This window comes from Mirounga angustirostris, unplaced genomic scaffold (genome assembly GCF_029215605.1).
Source record: "Mirounga angustirostris isolate CCGP_5_RB_7025 unplaced genomic scaffold, mMirAng1.0.hap1 SCAF_9, whole genome shotgun sequence".
Taxonomy (NCBI): Eukaryota; Metazoa; Chordata; class Mammalia; order Carnivora; family Phocidae; genus Mirounga; species Mirounga angustirostris.
In genome coordinates, this window is record NW_026991717.1 from 34,753,966 (window position 1) to 34,772,878 (window position 18,913).

General features: G+C 36.1%; 1 protein-coding gene across 10 annotated transcripts in view; it reads left to right on the top strand.

Annotated features, from left to right (window-relative positions):
• The window catches only part of MYO9A (myosin IXA), a 269,890-nt gene that overhangs the window by 209,967 nt on the left and 41,010 nt on the right, over positions 1–18,913 (top strand). For all 10 annotated transcript variants that reach the window (XM_064570198.1, XM_064570206.1, XM_064570197.1 and 7 more), the window contains 3 exons: positions 2,369–2,480; positions 4,774–4,835; positions 17,068–17,260. In XM_064570198.1, the coding sequence (XP_064426268.1) occupies positions 2,369–2,480; positions 4,774–4,835; positions 17,068–17,260 (367 nt within the window). The remainder of the gene's footprint in view (positions 1–2,368; positions 2,481–4,773; positions 4,836–17,067; positions 17,261–18,913) is intronic.

Here is an 18,913-nt window from a genome sequence, read left to right on the forward strand (position 1 = left end):
TGCTATATTTATTACTGGGTGTTTTATCTCAGCAGAGATAATCATTGTAGTTAATAGTATGGTATATATCTTTCTATGCTTTTTCTGTACTTATATAAACTCTTTAAGAGTTTTCAAAGTGATATGCAGGAGTTTCTGGGCTACTTTCAGGGATTTTGCAAAATTAAAGCTATTTTCATAATAATAATGACATTATTTTCCTTTTTCACTGAGTTGAACAAAAGGAATCATGAGTGAACTGCTGACAACTTAGCACAAATCAAGGCAGTTTCTCCAGATGGGAATGGGAAGTATGCTATAGCTGCATATGATGGTTGTCTCAAAAAAAAAAAAAAAAAAATCACTTGTATAATGGAACTGTAAACTGATCTAGTTTTAAAAAACTTTTAAAGTTTTAGAAAACTGTGACAAAATTCATATGACCTAAAATCCACCATTTCAACCGTTTAAAGTATATACTTTAGTGGGCTTTAGTATATTGGCTATATTGGGCAACTACCACCACTATATAATTCTAGAACATTTTCATTACTTGCAAAAGAAAGTCCCTACTCAATAAGCAGTCATTCCCATTCTCTCTTCCTCCAGTCCTGACAACTACCAATCACCTTCTGTCTCAATGGATTTTCTTTTTATGGACATTTCATATTGGTAAAAAAAAAATAATCATAAAATATTGGCCTTTTGTATGTGTCTTCTTTCACTTAGCATACTGTTCTCAGGATTCATTCATGTTGTAGCATGTTATTTCATTCCTTTTTATAACCAAATAATATTCCACTGTATAGATACACTTCATTTTATTTACCCATTGGTCAATTTATGGACTTTGGGGTTTTTCCACTTTTTGACTCTTAGGAGTAATGCTGCTATGAACATTTGTGTACAAGTTTTTGTATCAACATGTGTTTCTAGCAACTTTTTTCATAGAACATCACTTTTACTTTATTGACAAGGCTATACTCATTTAGACTTTGGTACTTGGCAGACATTTTTTGAAAATGAATTAAGTGACTCTGTCACTTCAAGGAAAACACCTAACAATATTTGTTAATATTTGTAAAGTTTAAGCTTTCAAGCAAAATTAGAATTGTAGAAAACTTGTGAGTGTGACAACTTTCCAGTAAAGAATTTTCTTATGAGATTGGTGGTAATATGAAGGAATGTGACCTTTTGATAGAGTATAATAAAATGTGCCAGCATTTAGAAGAATCGCATAACTCAGTGAACCAGTATTTTCCAGATGACCAATGCCTAACACTATAAAGTCATGTATAGGTAAAATGTCCATTTGAAGTACAGAATAGACTAAAAGGTTTTTTCAAACAGCTTGAGGCAAATGTACTTCCAATGTAGTATATCCCTTCTGAGTATACAATTCAGTGATTTTTAGTAAATTTATACAGTCATAACCATCATCTCAGTCCCATTTTCCAATTTTATGTCTGAATGAAGGTGGATTTTCTTCATGTATTTCAAACTAAACTTCCTGGTGCCAACAGATTGAATGCAGAAATGGATACCTAGGATCTAGTTTTCTTTTTTTTTTTTAATTAATTAATTAATTTATTTTTTAAAGATTTTATTTATTTATTTGAGACAGAGAGAATGAGAGACAGAGAGCATGAGAGGGAGGAGGGTCAGAGGGAGAAGCAGACTCCCTGCCGAGCAGGGAGCCCGATGCGGGACTCGATCCCGGGACTCCAGGTTAAGCGACCGAAGGCAGTCGCTTAACCAGCTGAGCCACCCAGGCGCCCAGGATCTAGTTTTCTTTCATTAAGCCAGACATAAAAGAGATTTACAAAAATGTAAAACAATACCCCTTTTGTCACCACTTTGGTTTAAATATATAGTTGTTTTTCATGAAAATGTTACTTATGTTAGCATGTAATATGTTTAATGTTTATGTTAAGTGAATTGGATAAATACTCAAAATTTATTTCAGTTTTAATTTCTAATACAGTATTTATCAATAGGTATGACTCATATAAACTGAAGTTCTTTGAGAGCAATAATAATTTTCAAAAATGTAAAAGGCTCTTGAGGCTAAAATAAAATTTGAGGACCATTTCTTTTATTATTTTACATGCTGATTCAGAGTCGCATAAGACAGTTCTCTTATGTTTACAGCATTGCTTTCTAATTTTCATACAAGTTGGTCTTGTTTCCCTACCAGATTGTTAGCTTTTTGAAAGCAGGGACCAAATGTATTGCTTTTGTTTATTTTCTCAGAAGATCGTGTTTATTCCTGGAATAAGTGTCCATTGAAGACTTAACAAGGGATTGGAGGATTCCCCACTGGCTGACCGTGTTAGGGCAGCATTTACTATGTTGGCTTTAACATAAATAGCTATATTTTTTCATTCAGGTGGAGGAGCACAATGGTCACATCTTTAAGGCTACCCAGTATAGCATCCCTACATACTGTGAGTACTGTTCTTCTTTGATATGGATAATGGACCGAGCCTCTGTTTGCAAATGTAAGTATGAGTGATTTTTTTTTTTAAGGAATTCATTGCAGCAATTGCAGACATTTCACCATGAACCTTCTTTTTGCTATAAAATCTTGTCACATCTGGCAGAACCCATGTACTTTGTGAGATCCCCATATATCCATTCTTCGAAGCACAAAATAAAGTCCAGAGACCTGAACTGACTTCCCAGGTTCCCAGGGGTCCCACTTTAAGCTTGTGGCTAAGAAGGGTCCTGTCCCTGCCCTCTGGACTCACGGCCAAGCAACTCTTCTAGAAGCTTTTTATCCACATCTAATAACCTGAGGACTCATTCTGAACTTCTCTGAAGCCAGAGGAAGAGCTGCTCTGAGGGAAGACACCTACCCTCTCACCATACCGTTACTGTATTTATTAGCCAGTATGAGTGATCTTTGAGGAGTTTTTTAAACCACTTAACATTTCTGTTTTCTAAGTTTACTCATATCTTTTTTAACATAAAGGGGTAATTTACATTTCCTGATTCTTTGGTCTCCTCTCACTATCCTCTTTGACCTACTCTCTAGCCAAACTAGATATTTTGCTGTTGTTTGCTCATTGTACTTGCAGCTTACTTTATCTGAAATGCTCTTCTCCCAGATATTAGTTTGGCTATTTCAGTTAATCTATGTCTCCATCCAAATGTTACCTCTTAGAGAACTCTTTCCTTACTGTCATATCTAAAATGCCACTTGGTCCCCTAATTCTCTGTCCCCTTACTCAGCTTAATAGTCTTCATAGCACTTATCACTACACAAAATTATATTAAGTATTTGTTTTCTTGTTTTCACTCTGTCCACTAGAATGTATGCTCTGTAAGGTCAGGAAACTTAATTGTTTCTTCTGTATCACCAGTGCCTAGAACAGTTCTGGTATTACAAGTTTTGATAAGTTTTTGTTGGGTAGATGGATGGATGAATTAATGAAAAAATTATTAGATTATAACCAAAAAGATACTTTTTTCTACTCTAATGTTTTCATTAGAATATATAAGTCCTAGAATGTGAGTTGAAACTTTTTTTTAGGTCACCTTTGTTCTGGCTTACAGAGGACCTTTAGCTTCCACTTCTGTCATGCCATACATCTACTCTGGTGCTTTCAGTAATTCTGTGAGGTTTTGCTTAGTAGTGGGCCAGAATTGAATGAATGAAATATTAGGAAGTGTTTGTCCAGTAGGACAAGGATGAAAGTCATGTTTGCTGTAGTGAAATCACCACTATTGGTAGATATGTTCACTTGTTCTATTGTTCAACAGTGGTTTCTTTTTTGTTTTATTATTAGTAGTCTAAAAATTATAGTGAGAACAAGATGGGAAGTAGTTTGCCATTAACTTGACTGTTGAATGTTAGTTTGAATCTCGTAGGTTTGGCATAATTTTCTCTGTGTTTTGAAACTGAAAATGTAAAAAATCTGCTTTTTTTATGACTTGGGTGAGCTTGGTTTGATTTCTTAATAGAATTAACTAACTTTCTTTGTGATTATACTGGTGATTTCATCAGCAGAATGATATGGCCTCCCTCTCAGCTTTGAAAACCCCACAAGTTATACTTTAGAAGCTCAAGAAGGATTTTAGGTGTTGATATCCAGGAGCTAGAGCTGGTGTAGCAAAATGACTTAGTTCAAATACATTTCAGTATTCTCCTCTCACTGCTTCTTCCCACCTATCAACTGCCTAGCCACCCTGTTCTCTGTTGCTCCAAGGAATAATGTCTCTTCTGAACATTTTCTTTATCTTGTCTTCCCAGTCACAACTGATACTGTTTATCTTCTGGTTCCTCAGAGCTCTGTTCTGGACTTTCTAAGATAATAAGGCTTTTCTTCTATCTTAATGTGCTATGTACCTTGTTTTCATTTTAGTAAGGGTCTTTGGCAGTAATGCCTTTCTTACCCATTGGAATGATTTTTAATCGGTATTTCTGGCACTTCAACAGATTGTAGAGCAGGCATATTAGGGGAGCATAAAGACTAATTTGTGAATCAAGTCAGAAAGAAAGTATTCTGTAGGAATATAGTGGGAGCAGGGGGAGAAGCAGGCAGTCTTTAAAGATTCAAAGCTTTTTCATAGATAGTAGTTAGAAATTTAGGCATGTTTTTCAACTTCATTTTTCTAAATAGAATGGGTTAAATCCTTTTTTATTCTAATACCATACCAAGTATGTATATGATATTACAGCAGTATCAGATTTAAAGAAAAAAATTATGTCCAAAATAAAGCTGTAAACTTTTTTTCTTGTCATTGATGTACAGACTTCTAAAAGTGCTGCATTCCTATCCTGTTTTTCAGTATGCAAATATGCTTGCCATAAGAAATGCTGTCTGAAAACCACAGCCAAGTGCTCTAAAAAGGTAAGAAATTACCACCTATGAGTAATAAATAACAGATCTGTTGATCTTTTCTGCCTTGTGAAAGAAATCAAGTCCTCTTTGATGGTTTTATAGAGCAGTGGTTTTTAAACTTTTTGACCACAAATCACAGAAATATATTTTATGTCATGATCTAGCATATATATATATATATATATATATGTATGTATGTATGTATGTATATATGTATATATAAGGATATATTTGTATAATTGAATTGATTTTCCTGGAACTATATTTACCTTTACTACTTGGGAGAGCTACTAAACTGGTTTCACTGCTGACAGTTTATTAAAACACTGCTTTTAAAGATTTCCTACCTCATTAAATACTCATAAGCCTTCCTAGGAATTGTCTTGAAAGTGGTAGGCTATAACTAAAGATTTTAACATTACAGCAAAATCCACCAGCTTATTGGTGTTTTTACATTTTTCTACTTGGATACACAGAGATCTAAAAGATACTAAACATGTACTCTGATACTTTATCTTCAAGGAGGCAATGAGTTTTGAAAGATTTCAGGCTTTTATTGATATATAATCGTATTTTTTTTTACTTATTAGTCATATATTGACAGTCGTGACAATACTGTGCAAATCTGAACTGTAATATAAATGTGTGTGTGTGTGTTGTTTACAGTCCATGTACAGAATTTGCATCTGTACATGGACATTTGCTTCCAACTAAGATGGAATAGCTTGTGGCAAACTAATATCCATGCTGAGAACATCCGAAGAAAATGTTACTGAACATCAGAGAGCTGCCCAGGCAGATTGGACTTTTGGGGTGTAGATCCAGGAGAGAAGATAATTGCAGAGTGATGAATCTGTGTCTGTGGGATGTTTTTCTCCTAGTGGGAGTTTGTCAGTTTTTGTTGTAGGACAAGAAACCAAGGTTCCGAATAGAGGGCCACATTCAAGACTTAGAAAAGTCAGCAAAACTTTTAGGAATCTCATAGAGCTATGGAGACAAAAGTTGGAGTTTGGGATTGCCGGGACTTGAGGGACCATGATCCAGACATAACCCTGAAATTTAGAGGTTTTTCCCTCAAGGCATTTTTTGAGTTCTTAAGCTACATGGGGTAAAAGGCTAAGAAGCTAAACAGGAAAAAAAGATTAGATTTTTCTGTAGTTTCACATTGCTAAGGAAAGAAAAATTGGAATTGGAAATACAGAAATAAACATGAGAAAGATACAGAAAAGGATGAAAGGTTCTTAAATGTAAACAAAGACAAGAAATGAGAGAAACAAACATAAATTAGGTCAGTAAAGAAAATACATAGATTGGTAGGTATAAGTCCAAATGTATTGGTGATTACTTTAAATGTTAATAGGCAAGATACTTCCAATTAAAAGACTAGGTTAAAACCAACTGAAAATTCTCAGATGATATGTTGTTAACAAGCAACATACTTAAATATAAAGATACAGAAAGGTTAAAAGCAAAAGGATAGATATAGCATGCAAAGACTAAGCAGTAGAAAGGTGGTGTAGCTATACTAATATTAAGGTGTATTTTAGGGCAGAGAAACATTACTTCAGACAAAGGTATTTCATAATGATAAAATGGTCAACCTGTCAGGGAGATATGAAAATTCTAACTTTAGAAGAGTCTTAACATTATTGCTTCAATAGCTGATGGATAAAAATTTAGTAAGGATGTAAATGATATGAAAAACAGGATGAAAAAACTTGAACTAGTTGATGTGTATTGAACCCTGCATCTTACAACTGCCTGAATCGTCTTTTCAAGTGCACATAGAACATTTGAGAAAATTGATCATATGTTGGGTCAAAAAGCAAGTCCCTACAAATTTCAGAGGATTGAAAATATTGAGAGTACAGTTTTTGACCAGAGTGGGATTAAGCTCTAAATCAACATAAAGATAACTAGACAATCCTCAAGTACTTGGAAATTTAAGGTTGGCTCTGGGGGAACCAGGAGGGTGGAGCCCTCACATTTAAAGAGAGAATAACAAACAGTCCTGCTGAGATACAGCATAGAAACAGCAGTTTTTGAAAAATGCCTGGGATATATGGGAAGGAGATTTATTTCCTAATCTCAGAACATGTGCTGGAGAGGCAGGGATCTTTGGGGGACTTCTTCAAGAATAGAAGAGTTGATGGGTATCATTTCCTTCCCTGCCTCCAGCCTAGATACACAGGCATCTACAAGGACTAGGGTGCTGCAACAACACTCTCCTCCTAGCTTTGCTATTGGTGCACCTGCCTCCATGTTCTCCTGTGGAAATGCCCCCTCCAATACACCGTTGGCCAGAGCCCATCCAAAGTGGTACCATGAGACTGGTAGTGTGCAAGTGGCCCTGACAGGAGCCAGCACCACTCCAAAGTGTTTCCTGCTCTGGAGAGAGTGAAACATAACCATACACACCAGTACAGTTGCAGCCCCAACAGTGGGCTAGAGGCAGATATCATGTCCAACTGCAGGCCTTGCCCACCAGCAAAAGCTTCTCAGGGGACAACACAGGGAAAGTGCCCTGTACTTCAGTGCTACTGCATCTCTGGCAAACTCTTGGTCTGTTTCAACTTAAGTCCATGGTGGCCTCAGACTGGCCCACTAACAACACAGGGACCAACCCTGCCCACAACAGGCAGAGAGAGCCATTGTAGATGGCTGGACTGAAGACTCAGTCACAATAGCAGGGTGCATAAAACACACATAGGAGACACCCCTGAAGTACCAGGTTCTGGTGAACAGGGGACATTGCATTATAGGCCATTATAAGACCTCTCTTTCATTTTTTTTTTTTTAAGATTTTATTTATTTATTTGACACAGAGAGACACAGCGAGAGAGGGAACACAAGCAGGGGGAGTGGGAGAGGGAGAAGCAGGCTTCCCTCTGAGGAGGGAGCCTGATGTGGGCCTTGATCCCAGGACCTGGGATCATGACCTGAGCTGAAGGCAGACACTTAATGACTGAGCCACCCAGGTGCCCCAAGACCTCTCTTTCATAAAGCCACCACGTTCAAGAGCAGGAGATGTAGCTGACTTTCCTAACACATAGAAACAGACACAGAGAGTTAGACAAAATGAGGAGACAGAGGAATATGTCCCAAATGAAAGAACAGGACAAAATCCCAGCAAGAGAACTAAATGAAACGGAGGTAAGTAATATGCCTGATAGGGAATTTAAAGTAATGGTCATAAAGATACTCACTGGACTTGAGATAAGAGTAGAGGACCTCAGTGAGAATCTCAAAAGAAAACATGAAAAAGAACCAATCAGAAATTAAGAACCTAATAACTGAAATTAAAATACATTAGATGGAATAAATAGGAGACTAGAGGAAGCAGAAGAACAGGTCAGCAGCCTGGAGGACAGAGTAATGGAAAGCTAACTGAACAGGGGAGAGAAAAAAAAATGGTAAATGAAAATAGACTAAGGGGGGCTCAGATGGTCAAGCGTCTGCCTTTGGCTCAGGTCATGATCCCAGGGTCCTGGGATCGAGTCCCACATCGGGCTCCCTGCTCCTTGGGAGCCTGCTTCTCTCTCTCTCTCTCTCTCTCTCTCTCTCTCTCTGTCTGTCTCTCATGAATAAATAAATAAAATCTTTAAAAAAAAAAAAAAAGAAAGAAAATAGACTAAGGGAACTCGCAGCACCATCAAGCATAATGACATTCACACAATAGGGACCCCAGAAGGCGAAGAGAGAGAAAAGGGGGCATAAAATCTATTTGAAGAAATAACAGTTGAAAACTTCCCTAATATGGAGAAGGAAACAAATCCAGATCCAGGAAGCACAGAGAGGCCCCAACAAAATCAACCCTAGGAGGTACACACGAATGTGTGACAGATAGTAACTAAAATGGCCAAAACTATTGATAAAGAGATAATTTTAAAAGAACCAAGAAAAACAGATACATACAAGAGAACCCCTTTAAGGCTAACAGCTGGTTTTTCAGTAGAAACTTTGAAGGCCAGAATGGAGTGGCATGACATATTGAAAATGCTGAAAGAAAAAACTTGCAACCAAGAATACTCTATCCAGCAAGGCTATGAGTCAGAATAGAAGGAGAGATAAAGAGTTTCACAGACAAACAGAAGTTAAAGGAATTTATCACCACTACACTAGCCCTACAAAAATGTTAAAGGGGACTATTACTGGAAAGGAAAGACTGACCATAAGTAGGAGTAGTAAGAAAAATAGGAAGCATAAAAGCAGTAAAAATAAGTGTACCTATAAAAATCAGCCAAGGGACTAACAACAGATGTAAAATGTGACACTATATACCTAAAACATGGGGAGTGGTGAAGAGTAAAGAATGGGGTCAAATTTCAGTGACCACCAACTTAATATAGACTGCTAAATGCGTAAGATGTTATATATAAACCTAGTGGTAACCACAAACTACAAACCAGTAATAGATACACAAAAAGTAAAGAAAAAGGAATACAAGCATATCACTAAAGAAAGCTAGCAAACCGTGAGAGAAGAGAGCAAGAGAAAAAGGAACAGAAAAGAACTATAAAAGCAACCATAAAACAATTAACAAAATGACAGTAAATACATACCTGTCAGTATTTACTTAGAATGCAAATGGACTAAATGCTCCAATCAAAAAACTTGGTGTGATGGAATGGATTAAAAAAAAAGACAAAACCAAGTCCCATGTGTATGCTTCCTACAGCAGATTCATTTCCAACTTAAAGACACTTGCAGATTGAAAGTGAAAGGATAGAAAAGCATTTATCATGCAAATGGAAGTGAAAAGAAAGCCAGGGTAGAGCAATACTTACATTGGACAAAATGAACTTTAAAACAGACTGTTAGGGGCATCTGGCTTGCTCATTTGGAGAAGCATGCGACTCTTGATCTCAGGTCATGAGTTTGAACCCCATGTTGGGTATAAAGAGTACAAAAAAAATTAATAAGTAAAAACTTTTTAAAAAATTTAAAAAAAGACTGTTGAGAGACAAAGAAGAACACTATATAATCATAAAGGGAACAATCTGACAAGAAGATATAACAATAGTAAATATTTATGCACCCAACATGGGAGCACCCAAAATACATAAAGCAGCTGGTAACAAACATAAAGTAATCAATAGTAATACAATAATAGAAAGGGACTTGATATCCCATTACATTAATAGATAGATCATACAGACAGAAAATCAACAAGGAAACAGTGACTTTCAATGACACATTGGACCAGATGGATCTAAAAGATATATTCAGAATATTCCATCCCTAAAACAGCAGAATACATATTCCTTTCAAGTGCACATGGAACATTCTGCAGAATAGATCACATATTAGACCACAAAATAAGTCTCAACAAATTCAAAAAGATTGAAGTTCTACTGTGTATCTTCTCTGAACACAGCAATATGAAACTAGCAATAAACAACAAGAAAAAATCTGGAAAGGACACAAATACATGGAGGTTAAATAAATAGGTCAACATTTCTTCTTGATGAAGAAATCAAAGGGGAAATTTAAAAAAATACATGGAGATAAATGAAAATGAAAACCAAACGGTCCAAAATCTTTAGGATGCAGCAAAACCTGTTCTGAGAAAGAAGTTTAGAGCAGTACAGGCCTACTTCAGGAAGCAAGAAACATGTCAAATAAACAAACCATCCTTATACCTAAAAGAACTAAAATAGAACAACAAACAAAACCCAAGACTAGTAGAAAGAAAGATAGATTAGAGCAGATATAAATGAAATAGAAACTAAAAAAAAAAACAAAAAAACAATAGAATAGTTCAATGAAACCAGTATCTGGTTCCTTGAAAAGATCAACAAAATTGATAAACCTTTAGCCAGACTCATAAAAAAATAAAAAAGGACTCAAATAAACAAAATCAGAAATGAAAGAGTAGAAATAACCACGAACACCACAGAAATATAAAGGATTATAAGAGAACATTGTGAAAAATTGTATGCCAACAAATTGGGCAACCTAGAGAAATGGATAAATTGTAGAAATGTATAGCTTCCCAAAACTGAATCAGGAAGAAATAGAAAATTTGAATAGACCAGTTACCAGCAACGAAACTGAAATCAGTAATTAAAAACAAAACAAAACAAAAAAACTTCCAACAAAATAATCCAGGACCAGGCAGCTTCACAGGTGAAATATACCAAACATCTAAAGAATAATTAATACCTATTCTTCCAAACTATTCTAAAGAAGAAGAAGGAAAGCTTTCATATTCATTCTGTGAGGGCAGCATTATCCTGATACCAAAACCAGATAAAGACAGTACAGAAAAAGAGAACTACAGGCTAATATCTCTGATAAATATAGATGCAGACATCCTCAACAAAATATTAGCAAAGTGAATTCAGCAATGCATTAAAAAAAATCATTCACCATGATCAAGTGGGAATTATTCCTGGGATACAAGGGTGGTTCAGTATTTGCAAATCAATATGATGTATCACATCAGCAAGAGAAAGTATAAAAAACCATATGATCATTGCAATAGTCCAGAAAAAATTTGACAAAGTATCCCATCCATTCATGATAAAAACACTTCAGTAAAATAGGTTTGGGGGGTACATACCTCAACATAATAAAGGCCATATATGAAAACCCCACAGCTAACGTCATACTCAGTGGGGAAAAATTGAGAGCTTTTCCCCTAAGGTCAGGAACAGGACAAGAATGTCCACTCTTGTCGCTTTTATTCAACATAGTATTGGAAGTCCTAGCCATAGCAATCAGACAAAAACAGACATGAAAGGCATTTTTCCAAAGAAGACATGCAGATGGCCATCAGATATAGGAAAAGATGTTCAACATCACTCACTATTAGGGAAATACAGATCAAAAGCACAGTGAGGTATCACCTCATTCCTGTCAGAATGGCTAAAACTGAAAAACGCAAGAAATAAGTGTTGACGAGGATATGGATAAGAAGAAATCCTTGTGTGGTGGTGGGAATGCAAACTTGGTGCAGCCACTGTGGAAAACAGTATGGAGGTTCCTCAAAAAGCTAAAAATAAAATTAACACATGATCCTGTAATTGCCCTACTTTGTTTTTACCCAATGAATATGAAAACATTAATTCAAAAAGACATATGCACCCCTATGTTTATTGCAGCATTATTTTCAATAGCCAAATTATGGAAGTGACACAAGTACTTGTCCATCGATAGGTGAACGGATAAAGAATATGTGGTATATATAAACAATGGAATATTACTCAGCCATAAAAATGAAATCTTGCCATTTGCAACAACATGGGTGTGTCTAGAAGGTATAATGCTAACTCTGAACTAAGAAAAATTCAAGTACCATATGATCTTACTCATATGTGGAATTTCAGAAATAAAACAAAGAAAGAAAAAAATAGACAAACCAAAAAAACAGACTCTTAAATATACAGAACAAACTGATGGCTACCAGAAGGGAGATTGGTTGGGGTATGGGTGAGATAGGTGAAGAGGTTTAAGTGTACACTTACCGTGATGAGCATTGAGTAATGTATAGAATCGTTGAATCACTAAACTGTACACCTAAAAGTAATATAGCAGTATATGTTAACTATACTATAATTAAGATTAATAAAAATTTTCTCCCTGAAAAAAATAAACATCAAGTGATATAATTCACATTGAACAAATAAAACAATATGATTATCTTAAAGAGGAAAAACATTAGATAAAATTCAAAACTCACTCATAATTCAAACAAACCAACAAAAAATAATCTACCACAGAGTGGGAGAATGCATTTGCAATTCGTACATCCATCTTGGATCTACAATATCTAAAAAGCATCTAAAAATCATTAAGAAAGATGGTCAGCTCTGTAGAAAAATGAGCACATGGCTTAAGCAAGCACTTGACAAAAGACCAATAAACATGAAAAGTTGTCCACCTTCACTAACCATCAGGGAAATACAGTTTGAAACCATAGTGAAATATATACCCACTTGAATGGCTAAAATGTAAAACATCCTAACAAGGTTGTAGAGCAGCTTGGACTTTAATACATTACTGGTAGGAGTATAAGTTGACATAAGTTATCTTGAAGTTATTTGGCAGTCCTTATCAAATCTGAGCATAAGCATTTCTAATGACTCAGCAGTACCACTCCAAGATACATACCCAACAAATATACACAGATGTTTGTGCCAAAAGACAAATAAAAGAACATTCATATCAGCACTGAGATATCCCCAAACTAGAAGAAACCTAAATGTCTCTCAGCAGTAGAATGTATAAATAAATTATGGTATACAGTTGACTCTTGAAAAACATTCCCCCCGCACAGTGGAAAATCTGTATATAGCTGTTGACTCCCCCATAACTTAACTACTTATAGCCTACTGTTGTTGATTAACACATATTTTGTAAGTTATATGTATTATATACTGTATTCTTACAATAAAGTAAGTTAGAGAAAAGAAAATGTTATTAAGAGAATTATAAGGAAAGAAAATACATTTGCAGGGCTTTATTTAGTTTTAAAGCTTTTATTTATTTATTTGAGAGGGAGAGAGTACGAAGTAGGGTGGGGAAGAGCAGAGGGAGAGGGATAAGCAGACTCCCGCTGAGCAGGGAGTCCGACACGGGGCTCCATCCCTGGACCCTGTGATCATGACCTGAGCCAAAGGCAGATGCTTAACCAATTGAGCCACCCTGGTGCCCTGTACTGTATTTATTGGAAAAAAAACCCCACATATTTATAATTGGACCTGCATGGTTCAACCCTTGTTCAAGGGTCAACTATTTATATTATGGAATACTATATGAGCTTAAATTATTTTTACTCACAGACATGATGCTGAAGCCAGAAACAAAAGAGCACATACCATATTATTTTATTTATATAAAGTTCAAGAATGGATGAAGGTAACTCATGGTCTACATATTATATGATACCATTAATATAATGTTAAAAAGTAGGTAAAACTAATCTATATTGATAGAAGTACATATGCTGATTATTTGTGAAAATACATAGTGGCTGGGATGGTTTTGAAGAGAATTTTATACTGCTGGTTGTATTCTATTTCCTGACTTGGGTCCTGATAACAAGTGTGCATCAACTTTGTCAAAGTCTATCAAACTGTACACTTAAAGTTTGTACACCTTTATGTATGTCATACTTCAATGAATTTTTATTTAAAATACATAAAGTAGTTTGGAGGGAAAATAACTATAAAAACATATTTTTTGTTTTTTTAAAGATTTTTTATTTATTTATTTGACAGAGAGATAGAGTGCACAGTAGGCAGAGCAAGCAGGCAGAGGGAGAAGGAGAAGCAGGCTCTCCGCTGAGCAGGGAGCCCAACGGGGGGCTCGATCCCAGGATGCTGGGACATGGCCTGAGCCGAAGGCAGCCACTTAACCAACTGAGCCACCCAGGTGCCCCATGTATATTGTTTTTACAAAGAAGACTCAATTAAATTTTTTTCAGTTGAAAATAGTGAAATTAATTTTTCTTAATTTCAAGAAATAGAATTTTTTAGCATGTTTGCTTTAAATTAGTTGGTTTCAAATCAAACGATTAAAATTTTTTTTTAATACCCTCAACTATTCTGGGGTTTTTTTTGCTTTCACAGATCTTTATTAACATTCCTAATGCTCTGGGGATAGCCATAACATTTAAATAAATAGATTATATATGTGTGTATGTATACATGTTTGTGTCACAGTAATAGCAAGAAGTTGGACTAAAGTTTATTTTAATCATTGCAGTGAGCAGTATTTCTTTAACAGTTTATTGAGTATTTGCCATGTATCAGATACAGTAACATCTGTTACTTAATCTTCATAATAACCCTTTGAGGTAGAAAAGTGATATTTCTATTGCAAATATGAAATTATGTAAATAACCTAATATAGTGACAAGGCAAAATTTTAATTTGCATCCTCTAAATATTTTAAGATTAAGTGTCCTTTCTCTTCTACCTCAGACCTGGAGAAACTTTTCAGAGATATTGCCTAAATATTAAGATAACTTAACATGCTTCAAAGTAGACATACTGTTAATTCTCTTAAGAATTAAGTGCTGGACTGATATGAGGAATTCTTAATCTCAGGAAGCAAACTGAGGGTTGCTGGAGTGGTGGGGGGTGGGAGGGATAGGGTGGCTGGGTGATAGACATTGGGGAGGGTACGTGCTGTGGTGAGCACTGTGAATTGTGTAAGACTGATGAATTACAGACCTGTACCTCTGAAACAAATAATACATTATAGTTAAAAAGAAAGTTAAAAAAAAAAAGATAGTAGGAAGGGAAACATGAAGGGGGGAATCAGAAGGGGAGATGAACCATGAGAGACTATGGACTCTGAGAAACAAACTGAGGGTTCTAGAGGGGAGGGGAGTGGGGGGATGGGTTAGCCTGGTGATGGGTATTAAAGAGGGCACGTATTGAATGGAGCACTGGGTGTTAATACACAAACAATGAATCATGGAACACTACATCAAAAACTAATGATGTAATGTATGGTGATTAACATAATAAAATTAAATTTAAAAAAAAAAGAATTATGTGCTGGAGGGCCCCTGGGTGGCTTATTCAGTTAAGCGGCTGCCTTCGGCTCAGGTCGTGATCCCCAGAGTCCTGGGATGGAGCTCCGAATTGGGCTCCCTGCTCAGCATGGAGTCTGCTTGTCCCTCTCCCTCTGCTCCTCCCCCTGCTTGTTCTCACTTGCTCTCTCAAATAAATAAATAAAATCTTTTTGAACAAAAAGGAACTAAATGCTAGAATGCAGAGTAGATATAGGTGAAAACATACGTCTTCCCTACTTAAAATTTTCTGTTGCCTTTTGTTAGCTGTCAGGACAAGACCCAAAGTCTGTGCCTTAGTACCTGAAGCCCTTTGTAATCTCTCTGCCTAGTGTTTTCTCATTTTTAGTTCAGCCATATCAGATTACTTTGTTTGTTTTGCCCAACTTTGTTCTGTGTTTTCTGTGCCTAAAAGCTTCTTCCCTTTTTTTCTTAAGTACTATTTGCTTTCCAGTAGTTAGGTTAAGCATCAGGTCTTCTCAAGGTCATTAGTTGTTACCCAGCCCAATCCTTCCCAATCTAGTTGTTTTATTTCCATGGTTCCATATTACCTAATAAATCTGTTGTTACTGTTTACTTAAAGCCACACATTAACACTACTAGTCTTAGCACTAGTCTTAGGGTAGATACTTGATTTTGTTTTCCTGTTACCTAGCACATAAATGACAAATATATTAACATAAGACTGGAAGGGGAAATTAGGATCAGTTCAAGCAATATCTTGAATGTTAGACTCAAGAATGTTTGTACCTTATTTTGATATATACTAGTTAACCACTGATGGTTTTTTAGGATACTAAAGTAGATTATATACACTATGCAATATATTAAAAGGGGAGAAAATGGATGTGGGGAAATTCACCAAGAAGCTGTTGGAAATAGTCCAAGTGGGCAGTCTTATAGGTTTGAAATAGGGTGGTGGCAATAGGATAGAAAAGAAAAAATAGGGTGTGCTGACTGACCACAAGAACTTGGCACTGATGCGGACTGAAGGAGAGAATGCCTGTTTTGTTAGAAAAGGAGAGTGATGCAAGAGAAGGAAGAGACAAAAAAGATTTACAAAAAAGATTTCAGTCTCAGAAGTAATACCTGGCATTTTTCTTTTCTGTGAATTACTTCAAATAATCTTCAGGGTAAGTATTTTGCAGTTGCATAAACTATAGTTAGTTTATGATATCAGATACACTATTGAAGTAAATAAGAAAGGGCTCGAACACGAATCATGGGCCAATCTGTGTGTGCCTCTGCCTTTAGCTATGATATCATTGTTCAGTTAAAGGACCCTAAAGTTTACATGAACATTGAAGCATTCTTAAGCATCAGAAATTACTGACAACTCTAATTCATATCAAATCAGACTTTCTAGTAGTACTTGGTACATGTTTAGCATACAAAGTCTATCCCCTTTCTCCCTTGTCCAAATCCCAGCTTTACATGAAGGGCTTTTTAACAGGAAGGGAAACAGTAGCCTGTTGCCACTGCCTTCATTCTCTACCCTATTATATTTTGAGGAGATTCCTAGTGGGAAAGGATTGAAGCTAACGTGTGACTTGATATATATTGTCAATGTTAACCGTAATTCCCTTTCCCTCCAACTCTTATAACTGTGCTCATGAAACTTTAGGGAAATAAAAAGTAGTTTCTCATAAATAACTGGTTAACCACATTTAAAGATGTTTGAATGTATTTGGAAACAAAAATTTATCTTCCATTTAGTATGATCCAGAGCTGTCATCTCGACAATTTGGGGTTGAATTGTCCCGTTTGACCAGTGAAGAACGAACTGTTCCTTTAGTGGTGGAAAAGCTCATAAGCTACATTGAAATGCATGGACTGTACACAGAAGGTATTTACCGAAAGTCTGGTTCAACTAATAAAATCAAGGAGCTTCGACAAGGTCTAGATACAGGTAAGATGGTGCTCTCTAAATCAAGACCAAATGGTTTTATTGAAATAGATCATTTCATGCTTTTAAAGTTTTCATTACATGTTAATCTTTTTCTTGCAGCCAGAAGAATGCCATCTTTTCTGTGGTGCTTGTTAATCATTTTGTGGCTTTCTAGAAGTCTTTGCTTTTGTGTGGTCAATTCAGCAAATATATATTGAGTGTATCATTTGTACAAGGCACTGTTAGGTACTTGACACAGCTCTCATTTAAAATCTTAACAATTTGGTAAGATCATGGTATCTGTAATTAACAAAGAAGAAATTTTAGGTTCAGGGAAATTAAATGATGATCTGTTGATGATGTAGAGCAGTGTGCTGATGGTTTTATGCTAATCTTCACAACAGTCCTATGAATTAGGGATTATCATCCCTGTTTACAGAGAAAGAAACTGAGGCTTACAGAGGATCTTGCCCAAAGACTCACCACCAATAAGTGATCCAGCGGGGATTTAACCCTAGATGTTCTGAATTCATAATCTAAACTATTGCCTGTTAGTCTCCATTACTCTGACTTGAAGTGTCTTTCTGATGCATGTTCTCACCTTCTTACATTCATGACATAGTTATTTAAACTGTTAATTAGTGGATTGAACATGTACCTGTGTAGAGCTATAGCCTCAGTCCTAGAATATATATGCAGGAGTTGGACTTTGGTTTCATTGTCAACTTCTACTCTTTACCACTATAGGGAAGGAATAGATTGTTGTTGTTGTTGTTGTTTAAAGATTTTAGTTCTTTATTTGAGAGAGAGAGAGAGAGAGAGCACGAGCAGGGGGAGGGGCAGAGGGAGAAGCAAACTCCCTGCTGAGCAGAACTCCGGGATCATGACCTGAGCCCAAGGCAGAGGCTTAATTGACTGAGCCACCCAGGTGCCCTGAAATAGATTGTTTTGAATCACACTTAGATACAAAGCTTATCTCTGTGTCTCCAAGAACCTACCCACATGCTTTTTCTTTATAGTTTTTTTGTTTGTTTTGGGTTTTTTTAATGAGCAAATCAGGGAGAGATTAGTCAGTATGGAAATAACAACAGAAAATGCTTGGTAAAACTCAAGCAGGACAACCTGCCTACCAGAGGTTCTGTCTACTCCAGGTTAAAGGCAGTTGACAATTGATCTCTTGTACCTTGGGTCAGCACAAGTGAAAAATCATTCATCCTGTATCCTCCCAGTCATTTCATTTGTATAACCTTGCGGAGTTTATAAGTGAAACAGAGTAAGGGTATGTTCATTACATTTCCTATGGTCACTTATTACTGTCCTTTCACCTTTAAAAATGACTTAAAATTAGGGCCTTTTTCCCATCTGCCATCCAAAACATTGCTACTCAAAGTGTGGCTCACAGATCAATCCACAATGTAAGTACGGAAATTGAGAGCAAGCATTTAGAAACATCTGTAGTGGTATTTAACATTTCTTTAACACGAAAGCATGTGGTATTTTATTTTACATATCTGTCAGTCTGCAAGAGATTTGGAAAACAGAAAGCTGTTCCTTTACCAAGGTTAGAAGTGCTATTCCAAAGCATGGAATTAGATCGTAGAAGATATTAGTTTGATTAAGAACATGAAGGCTTCTGGGCGCCTGGGTGGCTCAGTTGGTTAAGCGACTGCCTTC